The sequence below is a fragment of the Tachysurus fulvidraco genome, chromosome 1 (assembly GCF_022655615.1).
Source record: "Tachysurus fulvidraco isolate hzauxx_2018 chromosome 1, HZAU_PFXX_2.0, whole genome shotgun sequence".
Taxonomy (NCBI): domain Eukaryota; kingdom Metazoa; phylum Chordata; class Actinopteri; order Siluriformes; family Bagridae; genus Tachysurus; species Tachysurus fulvidraco.
In genome coordinates this window covers 38676436-38692020 of record NC_062518.1, presented here as the reverse complement: position 1 = coordinate 38692020, position 15585 = coordinate 38676436, and the positions used below count along the sequence as shown (strand labels likewise).

The 15585-nt window shown below is 39.1% G+C and overlaps 1 protein-coding gene and 1 pseudogene across 1 annotated transcript; both read left to right on the top strand.

Annotated features, from left to right (window-relative positions):
• Positions 1-497: 497 nt before the first annotated feature.
• LOC125145741 lies at positions 498-1683 on the top strand (annotated as a pseudogene).
• A 786-nt stretch (positions 1684-2469) lies between these two features.
• LOC113663132 (butyrophilin subfamily 2 member A2-like) lies at positions 2470-10943 on the top strand. The gene is made up of 6 exons (XM_047819859.1): positions 2470-2828; positions 3009-3093; positions 8767-9117; positions 9337-9615; positions 9829-9930; positions 10511-10943. The coding sequence occupies exons 2-6, from the start codon at positions 3042-3044 to the stop codon at positions 10576-10578; spliced, it is 852 nt and encodes a 283-aa protein (XP_047675815.1). The 5' UTR covers positions 2470-2828; positions 3009-3041; the 3' UTR covers positions 10579-10943.
• Positions 10944-15585: the final 4642 nt, after the last annotated feature.

The following is a 15585-nucleotide window of genomic DNA, read 5'->3' as shown; positions in this document are numbered from 1 at the left end:
TCAAGATAAGCTGTATATAAACTGAGTAAATAAAATGTGAATGAAAAATGAAAAAATAAAGAAATTTAAGTAATTAAAGATTTCCAGTAGCATCAGATGCACCCAGTGGATAAAACAAAGATAATAGGAGAAATTAACACAACACATTAACCTGGTTATATAAATGTGCACATGCCTAAATTTTTTACTTTATTGAAGCCCCTTTTGGTGTCATTACACCACTCAGTCTTTTTGGGTAAGAGTATATCAGCATGGTACAGTACATATTATCTTGGTAATATTTTACCTCTCTTTTTGCAAAAACATTCTATACCTGTTCAATGTTAACTGTAAGTTTGTGCGACACGGATGCTACGTTCAGCTGACCACACCACCCTCTGGAGGACTCGCCTGTCCTGCATGGTGCTGTTCCCGAACTAGGAAATGGTTGAATTCTCTGATTGGATTCTTTTGAATTTTGAATCATGGAAACATGTACTTGACTGTTCAGTCATTTTTAGTGAGCAGTCACGAGCCTCACGTCCACACTTCATTTATTTCAGAAAATTTCAACCCAAATGTGGCTTATTTTGAATTTCTGCGTGCCTGAAAGTCACGATGCGCCTTTGGGGCCGTGGGGCGTGGCTGCGCGTAACAACACGGAGAACACACACACTACAAAGTCTGTTAAAGACACACACACAGAGCGCGCACAGGAGATGAACTTTACTGAGCATTGTGATAGTGAGAAGTGGGTTCGGGAAGGTTATCCCACCACCTCCGTGCTCATGTTCTCCGCCGGAGTTCTTGGGAACGTGGCTGCGCTCGTGCTGCTGGAGGTCCGGCGCAGGAGGAGGAAGCAGAGCGCGCGAGGTCACTCCTCTAAATGAAGTCTGTTTCAGATACTGCTCACCGCGCTGCTGGTCACGTGCTCCGTCAGCCCGCTGGTGATTGCTGCTACGCGCGGAACGAGTCTCTGCGCGCGCTCGGTGGAAGCGTGGTCTCGTGCCGGTACTTCGCCATGACTTTCTTCAGCCTCGTGGCTCTCGCGCTGTTACTGTCCATGGCGCTCGAGCGCTGCCTCTCCATCGCCGTGCCTTACTTTTACGAGAGCGCACGTTGTGGTTACCTGGCTGTGGTACCTGGCTACAGTACTGTCGCGGTACGTGGTGTTTTGTTGACATGTTGTCTTCGAAGCGCGTGCATCGCATCTACAAGAACTTGTACGCATCTTGTCTGTTTGTCATGATCGTGTGCACCGTGCTGTGCAACGCACCGGGGCAAAGAAACGTAAGGCAACGCAAAGCATCTGCTCGGATGTAAGAGCACGGCCGCGATGGCTGATGTTTCTGATGTAAGGATGGATGAGATTATGGATCTTATTGACTGTAAAGAAAAACGGTACCGCTCAATTAAAAATGCATAGGGGTGTGACCAAAATCCACTCTGGGCCTCAAAATCCTCTCCCGATACAGATTCTACATCTACAGGATCGTCTGTAAAAGGACATTTTCTTCCCTTTGCTGCTCTCTGTGTAACTGAAATGTGTGCAATGAATGAGGTGTTTAAACATCGCTTCCTCTTTAAAAAGGGGAGGAGACCGGAAGAAACTCTATGTTACTATGGTAACTGACTCAGTATAAGTTACCTCTCTTTCAGAAACGGGCTTAACTTGACCTGCTTTCTCGGGTTTAACTCATTTCTATGGGGTCAGAATTGTTTCGTTATTCTGAATAAATACACTATGATTCACAAATAAATATAAAGAGTTTCACAAATATTTTTACAAATTTCACAAAAAGAAATGAAATTCACAAATAAAATGGGATTTGCAAAAAAAAATATTTATAAATTGTATTTATTTGCGAATTGCTTCCTGCTCATTTGTGAATCGCGTTCTGTGCATTTGAAACATTTCTAACGTCAAGACCTGCACAAGAATCCACAAATAGGTGACCAATCACGTTCTGATTTACTCGCTCTTCACACTACCCCTGGACCCATTGATGATGCTGAAATCATTTCCAAAGAAAGCAGAATTGAACTAACCCTTAGTGCTGGCTACAATCCATACAGGGTTACCAGATTGGGCTCGAATCTGCGACAAATGTTTTTTATTTGTTTTTTTTAATCGTATTTTGCAGTACATATTACACTGTGATAGTGCGAGTAAATCGGAACGTGATTGGTTTGAGGTAGATCGTGCCACGATTGGTCAGCGCCACGAGACCGTTGTCCGATTGGCTGGAGTAGACGGTGGGCGGAGTCCACCTAGTTGTGGATTCTTGTGCAGGTCTTGACGTTAGAAATGTTTCAAATGCACAGAACGCGATTCACAAATGAGCAGGAAGCAATTCGCAAATAAATACAATTTATAAATATTTTTTTTTGCAAATCCCATTTTATTTATTTGTGAATTTCATTTCTTTTTGTGAAATTTGTAAAAATATTTGTGAAACTCTTTATATTTATTTGTGGATCATAGTGTATTTATTCAGAATAACGAAACAATTCTGACCCCAGACATTTCAGGGTTAACATACTCAGAGTTTTCACTTAACCTCCTTTCTGAAACAGGCCCCAGGTGTCATTGGTTTATGAAAACAAAGAGCTTTATTACAAACGCGACAGCGACTACAAAAATGGCGATCATATATTTCTTCTTCTTCTGTGTGTCAGAAGCCTAAATGTACACAAGCGCCACCTTGTGTCTCAGAGTATTTCTGTTATTCATTGCACCGTCTAATATCAGGGAGTGAATTTGCACTTTCATTCTGCTGAAAATCTCCTGAAAATCTCCTGAAAATCTCCTGAAAATCTCCTGGATATAAACTTCGAGAAACGTCCCGGTTTGTACGAGCTGACCTGTCAGACAGAGAGGCGCTCTTTTAGCGTATTTAAGCGTTTTAATGAGAAAATAAATTATTATTTTCTAAATTTTTATTTACTATAAAATTATTTGATTATTTTAAGTGTTCAGATGAGATAAATGTGTAATTAATATAATATTATTTATTTTGTCAAAACAGACTGAAGGAATAATAATCAACTGTCATTCAGAGATGTTTATTCGTTTGATGCTGCTCACTGTTTACTTTATGGCATCTGAGTCAGGTAACACACCCACTGCATCTCTGTCTGTGTGTGTGTGTCTGTATATGTGTGCGTGTGTGTGTGTCTGTGTCTGTCTGTGTGTCTGTATATGTGTGTCTGGGTGTGTCTGTGCCTGTTTCTGTGTTTGTCTGTGTGTGTCTGGGTGTGTCTGTGTCTGGGTGTGTCTCTGTGTGTGTGTGTGTGTGTGTGTGTATTTGTGTGTCTGCGCTTGTGTGTGTGTTTGTGTCTGTGTTGGTCTGTGTGTGTGTCTGTGTGTCTGTGTGTGTCTGTATATGTGTGCGTGTGTGTGTGTGTCTGTCTGTGTGTCTGTATATGTGTGCGTGTGTGTGTATGGGTGTGTCTGTGTCTGTGTGTGTTTCTGTGTTTGTCTGTGTCTCTGTGTGTGTGTCTGGGTGTGTCTGTGTCTGTGTGTGTCTCTGTGTGTGTGTCTGTGTGTGTATGTGTCTGTGTATTTGTGTGTCTGCGCTTGTGTGTGTGTTTGTGTGTGTGTTTGTGTCTGTGTTGGTCTGTGTGTGTGTGTGTGTGTGTGTGTGTGATTGTGTGTGTGTGTGTAAGAATTGATTCTGCGGACAATATTAAAAAGGAATGGCAAATTATATTTGTCGTTGTAAAAACCGTGACATAATTGATGTCACATACAGAGCCTGACAACTCAAATGTAATCGTAATTTACTTTGCAGATGGTTTCCAATGTCTCCACATAAACCCGTCAATCATTGTTGGGGGCCGGGATTATATTATGGGGCGTGTTTATATCTGGAAGTGACGTCATTCACGGTCATGTGCCTTGTGGTCAGTGAACAGGACAGAACATGTGAATTATTTCTCAACTGATTACCTCTTACTGTAAAGACATATAATTTTAGATGGCATTCTTCCATAACATGCACAGTAACACTTTATTTTAGGGTCATTTAACTAGTTGCTTATTAGCATGAATATTAATAGAATATTGTCTATTTATTAGTACTTATTAAGCACATATTAATGCCTTATTCTGCATTACCTTATTCTACATTCTTAATTGTACCCAATAGTTACAATACAAACTTAATAACTACCTTACTATCTCTTAATAAGTAGTAAATTAGGAGTGGTACCACATACACAGATAAAAAACACACTCACTCCACCTGAAAGTGTGTGTGTGTGTGGGGGGGGGGGGGGACTTTCAATATTAGTTTCACAAAATACACAATTATTCACCTCAAGAGTGAATTTTAAGAAATTTTAAGTTAACTTTCTTTTGGAGGAAGAGGAGTAAATACATACATTTTCCTTTTTTTTAAATTTCTAACGTATCAGAATATTTCAACACATATCCTCTTTTAATAGGGTTTTGGAAAATGCTTGTGAAAGATTTCTTACAAATCTATTTGTACATTTTCTATCACAAAAATCAATACCTTCTATGGAGAGCTTTCTAAGTACTGAGGAGGCCTTGTAGAACGCTATCTTTAACCATTAGTTACTAATAGACAATATACCGCTTTGAAAAAATAGCATTTATGTTGCGCAACAAGACCCAACGCTCATCGTGTAGCATGAGCGAGGAAAGTCCTTGATCATTCATTATATTGTGATTTTATAGACATGATTCAAACACAGAGACTAAAGGAAGGAAAACATCCTCAATCATTGGCTAGATTCACAACGACTGTTCGTCTCCTGATCAGGAGAATCTTACCCTTACCGAGGTCTGCATAGAGTTGTTTATGAGCCAACTCGTCTCCAGCTCATTCTGACCCTCTAAAATTTTACACAAACAATGTCTGGTAATAACAATTTCTAGTCACAACCAACTTTTGGTCCTGCACACAGAAGGTCAGAACTTCACAAACAGCTTCTTGGTAAAAATGTCCATCACAATACTAAAAAGAATGACAATTTTGGATGAAGGACATTAAACATTTTAATTTTAAACACCATTTATAATGTTGAAATCAATCCCCTTTTGTAATGTTTTGACACTTATTCTTCCATATTAATTTACCCCATTTATTTAATTTTATAATACATATTGATTGGTAAGGAGAATGCTGGGTAAACTATCCATCTTAGACAGAAGCATCCTGCCAAAAATTGTAAGATGTCTTAAGCCATCTGTCTAAAATTAATTTATATTTATTTTTATTATCCATATATTAGTATTCGTTATTTCTTTATCTTTATAAATAATGATTCCCAAATACTTTACTTCCTTCTTAATTTAAATGTTGTATAAAGACTTTAGTGGGCAGTTATGTAGAGTTTCACATCTCACATATGACTAGATTCAACATTAAACCTGAATCTTTAGAAAATTGTTTAACAGAATGCAGAGCTAATGGTATTTGATGTTCATTTTTTAGAAAAAAAAGTTGTCATCTGCAAACTGCATAATTATTTGACTATATAACACATTCTGCAACCATTATAAATAATAGTGATGAGCTACCGCAATCTTTACAAATTCCACTTTTAATTAGAAATCTTAGACAGGTTCAATGACCCAGAGCTACAGAGCTATTGATATCATTATATAACTCTTCTGAGAGTTTGCGTGAAGTGTTGCCTTTCTGTAGCTCCTCTTTAAACAGTGACGTTCATCCTCTATAGGACTCAGCCTGACCAATATTTCTGTCTTCATGATCTCTATAGAGATACACTAATGAGTCTTCTACATATTTCTTTATGAAATTAATAAAACACACTGAGTTAAAGAGTAAATAAAAACTGCACATATTCTGTTCGGCCAAAGGTTGACTGTGAATGACGTCACTGCAGATACAAACCCATAATATAAAGGGAATTGTGATCACATTTAAGTTTTGGCAGGCGGAAGTGAAATAGCAAATGGGGAATTGCTATTGGGATTAAAATATAGCAGGCTTGTATTTCAAAATACAGAAAATTCAATTACAGATGGACTTTGCTTTTCCATTTGAAATTTTATATACACTATACCTTCACGTAAAGGTTTTGTCACACAGGGAGGAGGGAGACAGACCCGGATACAGGATAGCTTCAAATATATAGTGTTTAATAATGTAAGTACATAGAACAGGACCATAGATGAAACTATACAGGACAAAGGATGAGGGTACTCTGATGATACTCTGATGATTATTCCGTGCTGCCGTCGGCAACGTGGCACAGTTAAACAGGCATAACAATTAACACTTAGGGAACAGGTGTGTAAAGATGGGGAGGAGTAAACAAGAGCAGGGCAGACATGTGACACGGAACATACACAAATGCACATGGCCACAAGTCCAGGCTGAACCGTAACAGGTTGGAATTATGTGCCTCTTTTTACAACGACAAGTAGGAAACATGATTGCAAATGTTATTTGCCATTCCTTTTTAATATTGTTCGCAAAATCACTGCTTATGTGTGTGTTATGACTCAGCCCGGACTTTGGCCACGTGCATTTGTTTCTTTATGTTCCTCGTCATGTCTGCCCTGCCCTTGTCTGCCCTGCCCTGTTTCCACGCTTGCTCCTAATTGTACCTGCTTGTCTTGTGTATTTACAACTTATTAAGTGTGCCGCGTTGCCTTGTGCAGCGCGGAATCTACTGTTGTCCTGTCTTGTCTTCAGTCCGTGTTCTGTTTAGTGTTTCTTTTGTTATTAAACCCTGTTTTGTTTTGCTATCCTGCGTTCGGGTCCGCTCCCTTACCCCGCGTCATAACAGAAGATTCTGCCGCACCAGGACCCAGCAGGATAGTAGCTTGGACCGGCTTATCGTGGGAGTATTTTTTTTGTTTTGTTTTGTTTTTTTGTTTTTTGGACTTTGCGGGTTTGGTGACATTGGTCCGCATTTTTTCGGTGAGGGATGCCGCTCCGCATCCGGTTTCTCTGCGGGGGGTGCCGCCTCACTTCCGGGTTGCGGGCCATGTTGCCAGCCCGAGTTTTGTTTTGTTTTTTTGGTGTCCTGTGACATCGCCCCGCATTTGTCCGGTGGGGGGTGTTGCAGGCCCGTATATTTTACCCCTATGGATTTTCTGTTCTGTGGAGAATTTATTTATTTATTTATTTTTCTCCCCCGCCCTCCCTCCCTGTTCCTGAGAGGTTGGACTGGCCGCGGTGCGTCGGGGGTGGCGCTTGGCCTGTCGGCTCTGCTGTGGACGTCGCTCGTTCCCCCAGCTCGGCTGTGGACATCGCTCGTTCCTCTCTGGCTGCGCCGCCGTGTGCCTTGCTCCCCCCACCTGCCTCACCGTGTGCCTTGCTCCCCCCCACCTGCCTTGCCGTGTGCCTTGCTCCCCCCACCTGCCTCGCCGTGTGCCTTGCTCCCCCCACCTGCCTCGCCGTGTGCCTTGCTCCCCTCTCCCAGACTTCATCAGGATTAGGCGCTTTGGGAGCCGCGCCTCAGAGGGGGGTACTGTTATGACTCAGCCCGGACTTTGGCCACGTGCATTTGTTTGTTTATGTTCCTCGTCACATTTCTGCCCTGCCCTTGTCTGCCCTGCCCTGTTTCCATGCCTGCTCATAATTGTACCTGATTGTCTTGTGTATTTAACTGTGCCGCGTTGCCTTGTGCAGCGCGGAATCTACTGTTGTCCTGTCTTGTTTTCAGTCCGTGTTCTGTTTAGTGTTTCTTTTGTTATTAAACCCTGTTTTGTTTTGCTATCCTGCGTTTGGGTCCGCTCCCTTACCCCGCGTCATGAGAGTGTGGCTGTTTTAATTAGAATTTTAAGCTCTTTTTATCAAATCTGATATTTTGTGCTTACTGTATATTTTTATTGAGTCGTATGTGAAGATTCTCAGTCATCCATGTGAGGTTATCTGGAAGTTGAATCATGTCAAGTGGACTTCTTTCTAATTAGAACACAACATTTCACTACTCATATGAGTAACTTCTTTAGCCTGAGGGAAGTTAGAAAGAAGTCCAGTTGATGTATTGATATGACTCCAGGTTCAATTACCAAACTCTGAGTCATATGTACATTTAATTAGAACTTTTGTTTTTGAGAAAGCTGTGTGAGTGACACATGGCACTTAAAGATCTTTAAATAGAAATTCTTCTTTGGGAAAAATTACATGCCACATGCTGCAGTTGCACAAAGCACATATAAATGTATAAAACTGATGCATTAAACTGGCAGTATGCTCAGAGAGGCTCAGAAACAGCATCTGCAAGTTCTTCCGCATACTGCACGCATTAACAAACTTGAAGCCACACCGACTGCATGTAGAGACACGCTGCAATCTGAGAACCACTGCAATAAACTGAAAACACAGCATACATTGTTTATAAGGAAATGGAAATGTTTTAAAAGAACATGTTATCAAGTTGCCTTCAAGTAGTTTAGAATTATTCTACATTCTACTTATTCTCTTGTCTTGAGTCTGTTTTCCTGTTCTGTGTTTTGTTTTAGTCATTAAAACCTGTTTAATTCATTTGATTATTTAGATCTATTTTACATCAGAACATCATTCATCCACCAGAACAGTGTGACTCTGATAAGTGCCTGTTGGAAACTACTAACATGTATTTAACTTTAATGTTTGCCATAAATGACCCTTATTTCTTTAATGAGACCTTAAATGTTTTTTGTAATACATAAATATTATAGATTATTTTTGTGACAAAAACAAGTGTTTTTCTGTAAAAATATGTAAAGTCAGTCATGTTACATGGACAGAATATAGTGATATATTTTATTTGCTCTTTTTTTTCACCACAATACAGAGAGTTTACAGGTTATTGGTCCAGAAGCTCCTCTTGTTGCTGTAGCTGGTGAAGATCTGGTTCTGCCCTGTTTTATCAAACCCAACACCAGTGCTGTGGACATGACAGTGGAGTGGTTCAAACTCCATGTAAAGTACTCATTAGTGCATCTCTATAGGGATCATGAAGATAAAAATGAAGGTCAGGCTCAGTCCTATAGAGGAAGAACATCACTGTTTAAAGAGGAGCTACAGAAAGGCAACACTTCACTCAAACTCTCAGATCTCAGAGTCTCTGATGAAGGAGAATATAAGTGTCTTGTTGAGGACAAATCCGGGTCCGATGACATCATTGTGAAGGTCATTGTAGAGGGTAAGATCAATCTCTGTGATGAAGGTTTCACAAAATTTCAGAAAAACTGAATTTGGCTTTGTCTTGGCTTTAGTATTTAGTGTTGAACAATTGTTGGGAAGATTTCATTACTGATGTTTTATTATTATTGATGTTTTCTTTTGTAATTGATGTTTATTACTGTCTGTTTGTATCATTAAATGCTAATATTATTATTTTACTTTATTGACTATACTGTAGTTCAGGGGAGCCACCCAGTGATAAGGATGGAGAGTTTTGGTAACTCAGGAGGGATTACTCTAGTGTGTGAGTCCAGAGGCTGGAAACCTGAACCTCGTGTTCTGTGGCTGGACACAAACGGAGACAATCTGACTGCTGAAGATATACAGATACACAGAGACACTGAGACCTTCAGTGTGAAAAGCCGCATCACTGTTTATGGTTATAGCGGCTCTAACAGGTTTTACTGCAGACTTCAGCAAAAACATCACACGCTGGAGACAGACATTATCATCGATAGTAAATGTCTGTGAATAATCATTACAGATTATGGTAATTAATAATGACACATGAGCTTGATGAACATCATTTATGCATCTGAACTTACATGTTATTTTTATTTTAGCTATTAACAATAACTGCAACACTGTTGTGTGTAATAATACACCTTGTACCTATAAATTAATTGAATGGTTTAAAATATATGATGTGTTAAATGTGGTTTTATTTTAGGTAAAATCTTTGATGCTTGGAAGTGGATTGTTGGGATTTCAGTTTCAGCATGTGTTATTGCTGTTGGATTGATCATAACTGCAGTTGTTTGTTACAAGAAAGGTAAAATTTAATTAACTTAAAAGTAGGTTTTGACTGCAGTTTACTAGTGTAATTTTAGTAGGACGGTGAGATAACTCACAGATCACGACCTAGCTGTAGAGAGATCATCTGGTGAAAATCACGCAGAAACACTTAAATAGCGCTGCCGGGATTCAGAGGCTGCTGACCGGTAAGTGACGTCACCAATGACCGCCGCAAACTGGAACTCCGGAGGAATCCGCTGACATCAAGTCAATATTCACATCTATTTTTACAGTGTTCACTAATTCACATTCAATATGTCAGTGTTTCAACATAGAAAAGTCAAGTTTATAGTCCGTGTTACTCAGTGTTAGGTAAAGACAATCGAGCCTGGAGCTTGTTGTACAGTTTTGTGTCCTGACATTAAATAAACACACAAAGGTTTTAGTCCAAATTACAGACTTGGAGTAAATCACTGTTCTTTCCCTTTCATTGTACAGCTTTATGATTGGATTAAATTCAGATGATGATTTAATATTTTTACCTGTTTACTCATATATTTTTATATATATTTATATTTACTCATAATATTTTTACCTGTTTTTACCTGTTTCTCTAGGTCAGAAATCAAATGGCGGACAGCTCTCCGTATCCGGACAGAGTGACGGGTCTGCCCAGACCCGTTAAAATTCTAATATTATCTTATTAAGCATCTCCTTATTATAATCCAATATTATAAGATTATAAGCTCTTTGATATTAATAAAAAGATAAATGTTTCGTTCATACGCAGTTAATAGTTATTACGACAGGAGCCTGCAATCAAAAGCCAAGCCAAAAACAGATTGTTTCTGTTCCATACTCCAGAGCAGAAGGTGGCAGTAATGCGCCTAATTATGTTGGCAGGACAATTAATATCCAAACTGCAGGCATGACAGTTACATGCCCATTTCTCTCACTAGGAACGGAAGATGGAAAGGGAGTAAGGAGAGGTGGAAAGGAGAGAGGGAGCTGCTCAAAGCTCTGCACTTGTCTTTTATTCAGTAAATTCTGCCCTTTTCTATTTTACTTGAAATGTTATTTTGCCTAAGGTTCCTGTGTTATTAATGTAGTTAATGTTTAAAAAAGGGGCAGCTCAAAAGTATTTTGTTCAATTTTTTTTCTTAAAGATTAAAAGCACTTTTATTTTATTCAGAATATTCTGAATGTTTTACATTACTTGAAATATAGGCCCTAAGTTCAGGCTGCTCAAAGCTGTTTGCGCACTTTTTATTTATTTTATTCAGAAGAAATTCAGTGCCTGTTGTCTGTTAATTGACGTAGTAAAGAAAACTACTGTTTTCCATTCAAGTGCCATACAAGTTCAGACTTTGAAAACACTTGAAATTTAACAATAAATTATATAGAAATGTATGTGTGTTATTTTATGATTTTATTAACATGAGGGTACACTATTTTACGTGACAATATAAGATTTGGAGCTTTGCTGGGAGAAAATTTTAGTAAATGGACCTCTTTGAATTTTAATTGAGTACCCCTGCTCTAGGTGGATGTGACTCTGGATCCTGATACAGCTCATACTGATCTCATACTGTCTGTTGATGGAAAACAAATGACACATGGAGATGAAGAACAGAATCTCTCTGATACACCACAGAAGTTTGATTCCCCCTGTCCCCATCACACTGAGAGAGAAGGTGGAGGTTATGGGCATGTTTGTGGATTATGATGAGGGTCTGGTCTCCTTTTATGATGTGAAGTCCATATCTCGTATCTACTCTTTCACTGGTCAGTCTTTCACTGAGAAACGCTATCCATACTTCTATCCAGGTTTAAATGAAGGAGGTAAAAATTCAGCACCACTGAGTATCTTGCCCTAATCTTGTAATCTTGTAACCTTTCACTCTGCACATTCCTCTTCAATGCCATAGCCTTAGAAACATTTCTGTAATTCTGTAATGATGTCCACACATCTCTGCATTGTTATAGCCTTTATATTTATTCACTGTACACCTTTATAATCATTCACTGTACTCCTGTATGTCCACACATCTCTGCATTGTTATAGCCTTTATATTTATTCACTGTATATGCTTTCATATAAACCACTTGCTGTAAATATGCTAGATATTTATCTGCACTTTTGCACGACTGTTACATTTTGCACTTCTGGTAGATAGCAAACTGCATTTCGTTGCCGTGTAACTGTACAATGCAATGACAATAAAGTTCTATCTATCTATCTATCTATCTATCTATCTATCTATCTATCTATCTATCTATCTATCTATCTATCTATCTATCTATCTATCTTTAAATTCTATAACATTTTTTTCATCTTGATATAATCATCCATTTATTTAAATTTTAAATAAATGTAAAATCAAACATAGTTTATTAGGAATTGTGTTTAAATGAACACTAATAATATACTTGTGTGATTTCAGCAAATAAAATCAGATTAAAGCCATTATTAGATTTCTAGAAATCCTATGAAGACACAAGGATGTTAGTGGTTTATTTAGAGTTTATGTGCTGTTAGTCTGATTCCTTTTAGAAACTCAGAAATAATGAAAGGATTTAGATACATCTTGAAGCTGTATCAGACTTGTCAGTGAAGCTGCCATCTCGGAAAATGCTATTTGTTTACTTTCTAGCTCTTTTACTTGAGTTGAGGTTAACTAACATTTTTTCCACCATTAACAAGTGGTGTGTTCAGGTTAAGATTCTGGTTAGTTTTCAGGTTAAGATACTGTTCAGTGATTATTTTCTCCTGAACATGATGTCAGTTTTTAGTTTTAAATGTTTAGTAAAGTTTTTTTGTGATTGGATGTGTGGATGTATTTGAATTAGAGCTGCATCTCTCCACAGACTTGCAGTTTTAACCTGGAGGATTCACTAACATACCTGTAGTCAGTAACTGTGACTAATGTGTCATTTAAAGATTTGTTATATTGCTGAATGTTACTATATTGCTCATAGCCCCCCAGCTCAGCCGCCATGTATTGGAGTTCACCCCGGTGAGAGGGTTGTTTCCCTGTGCCTTCGGGTCGGGGATAGGTCTCTCACTGTTATTTGTGCTTATGGGCCATCTGGGAGGGGTGCTGGAAAGTGCTCGGACCGGGGACTCCGTCGTTCTACTGGGGGACTTCAGCGCTCATGTGGGCAGCGACAGTGACACCTGGAGGGGCGTGATTGGGAGGAACGGCCCCCCCGACCTGAACCCGAGTGGTGTTCTGTTATTGGACTTCTGTGCTAGTCACAGTTTGTCCATAAAGAACACCATGTTCAAGCATAAAGGTGTCCATCAGTGCACGTGGCACCAGGATACCCTAGGTCGGAGGTCGATGATCAACTTTGTGGTTGTTTCATCTGACCTCCGGCCGTATGTCTTGGACACTCGGGTAAAGAGAGAGGCGGAGCTGTCAACTGATCACCACCTGGTGGTAAGTTGGATCCGATGGCAGGGGAGGAAGTTGGACAGACAGGGGATGAGAATCAGCACCTCCAAATTCGAGGCCATGGTTCTCAGCCGGAAAAGGGTGGCTTGTCCCCTTCAGGTTGGTGGAGAGCTCCTGCCTCAAGTGGAGGAGTTTAAAGTATCTTGGGGTCTTGTTCACGAGTGAGGGAAGGATGGAGCGGCAGATCGACAGGCGGATCGGTGTATCTTCTGCAGTGATGCGGTCGATATACCGCTCTGTCGTGGAGAATTGAAAGCTGAGCCGCAAGGCGAAGCTCTCTATTTACCAGTCAATCTACATTCCTATCCTCACCTATGGTCATGAGCTTTGGGTCATGACCGAAAGGACAAGATCCCGGATACAGGTGACTGAAATAGAAAGAAATTTCATGGCCTAAAAATCAGCAAAAACGATTGTCAAATTGATGCAAACGTAAAATAATTGTGTGTGTGTGTGTGTGTGTGCGTGCGTGTGTGCCACTACCGCTGTTTTGCGTGTAAATCCTGTTAAAAACGGTGGACCGAGACTCGGTTTAAACAAAACCTGGTGCAAGGAAACTCCGAATGTTTTGTTTCCAGACAGGAATACATCTGTAACAAGTTGAAGCTGTAGTTTACATGTAGAACCATAAACTTTAGTTGAACTGCGCTAGCAGTGGGGTGAAAAACGTTGCTGTACTGTATAGCCATGAACAAATGCTTTGAGAATGTCTCAATTATAACATAAGTATAATATAAGTCTTCTGCCTCAGTTTTTATCTGCATATACTGTACTGTTTGGGGCATATGGAAACAGCTTGTCCAGAGAAGAAAATATGAGCACTACCATCAGTCCTGTGTCATGCCAAGAGTATGCATGCTGAGACCTTTCATTTGTGGGGTTGATTCTCACAATGTTGCCTAAAAACACAGCCATGAATTAAGAATGGTACAAAAACATAGTTCCAAGAGCAGCGTCTCCCAAACATACAAAAACTGTTTGGTGAGGAACATTTCTTTTTCCAGCATGATAGGGCACCTTGCCATAAGGCAAAAGTGATAACTAAGTGGCATGGGGGGAAAAAAAACATGGCCAGTCCGTGGCCAGGAAACTCCCCAGACCTTAATTCGATTGGGAACTTGAGCTCAAGCCTCTAGAGAACAAAAACTGACAAATTCCAAACATTGGTTATGCAAAAATGGGCTGCCATGAGACAGTAAAATTTTTTGAGGCTTTTTACGCTTATGAAATGCTTGTAATCTGACAAAAAGATCCATGAACACTGATTTGGCTGCAGCTATTTCTGTACGATTGTGTTTTTAAGATGTTAAATAACAATTGTATAGTTTCTTAAACATAATTTAGATATTAATTTAATTCCAGGTGAAGTCTTTGGTGTTTGGAAGTGGGCTGTCAGCATTTCAGTTGTAGCATGTCTTTTTCTTGTTGGATTGATACAGTTTTTTGGCTACAAGACAGGTAATATCTCTAACATTTTATTATTTGATAATGATATTTTATCATATGATCGTGTCAAATCACCTTATCACTACTGCTGTAAGTAAAAAAATATATTTTTTAGTTTTATTTGTGTAAAATTTACACAAAATACTAAAAAAACTATTTTAGCCTCAGAACTTCAATAGGAGAAGCAAAATGCAGGTAAGAATGGACTCTGTGCTTTAAAATCATTAATAATTATATAATTGGATTAAATTTAACAGACAATATCACCCTGAATAAATAGTCATAAAGGTAACCGGGAGGCTGTTTCACTGTATGGGTCTCTTTGACAGAGACACAGTTTAGCATGGTGAAGGTTCACAGGAAGATGTAGTTTGTGGCAGAAGGCAGAATCCTGTATATTTTAGTTAATGCAAAAAAAAAAAAAAAACTACTGAAAACTAATTAAGGAACGTGTTTTTGGTCATTTAAATATAGTTCTACTTTATTGGTTTGTACTTTTGGTCCCCAGTAGACATATTTATATATTAATTATTATATTGTGTTCATAAGAACTTCTAAAGAAGATTTAGAGGTAAGAACTATTTTCAATGTGGTCAAATCTTTTGTGTGTGTGTGTGCATGTCTGTGTGGGTGTGTGTATATGAAGTGATTTTGTGGACAATATTAAAACGGAATGGCAAATTATATTTGTCGTTGTAAAAACCGTGACATAATTGATGTCACGTACAGAGCCTGACAACTCAAATGTAATCGCAATTTCCTTTGCAGTTGGTTTCCAATGTCTGCAT

Coding starts and splice junctions, on each gene's coding strand:
- LOC113663132 (XM_047819859.1), top strand. CDS start 3,042: ATGTTTATTCGTTTGATGCTGCTCACTGTTTACTTTATGGCATCTGAG. Junction 3,094..8,766: donor CTTTATGGCATCTGAGTCAG/GTAACACACCCA, acceptor ACCACAATACAG/AGAGTTTACAGGTTATTGGT. Junction 9,931..10,510: donor AGTTGTTTGTTACAAGAAAG/GTAAAATTTAAT, acceptor CTGTTTCTCTAG/GTCAGAAATCAAATGGCGGA.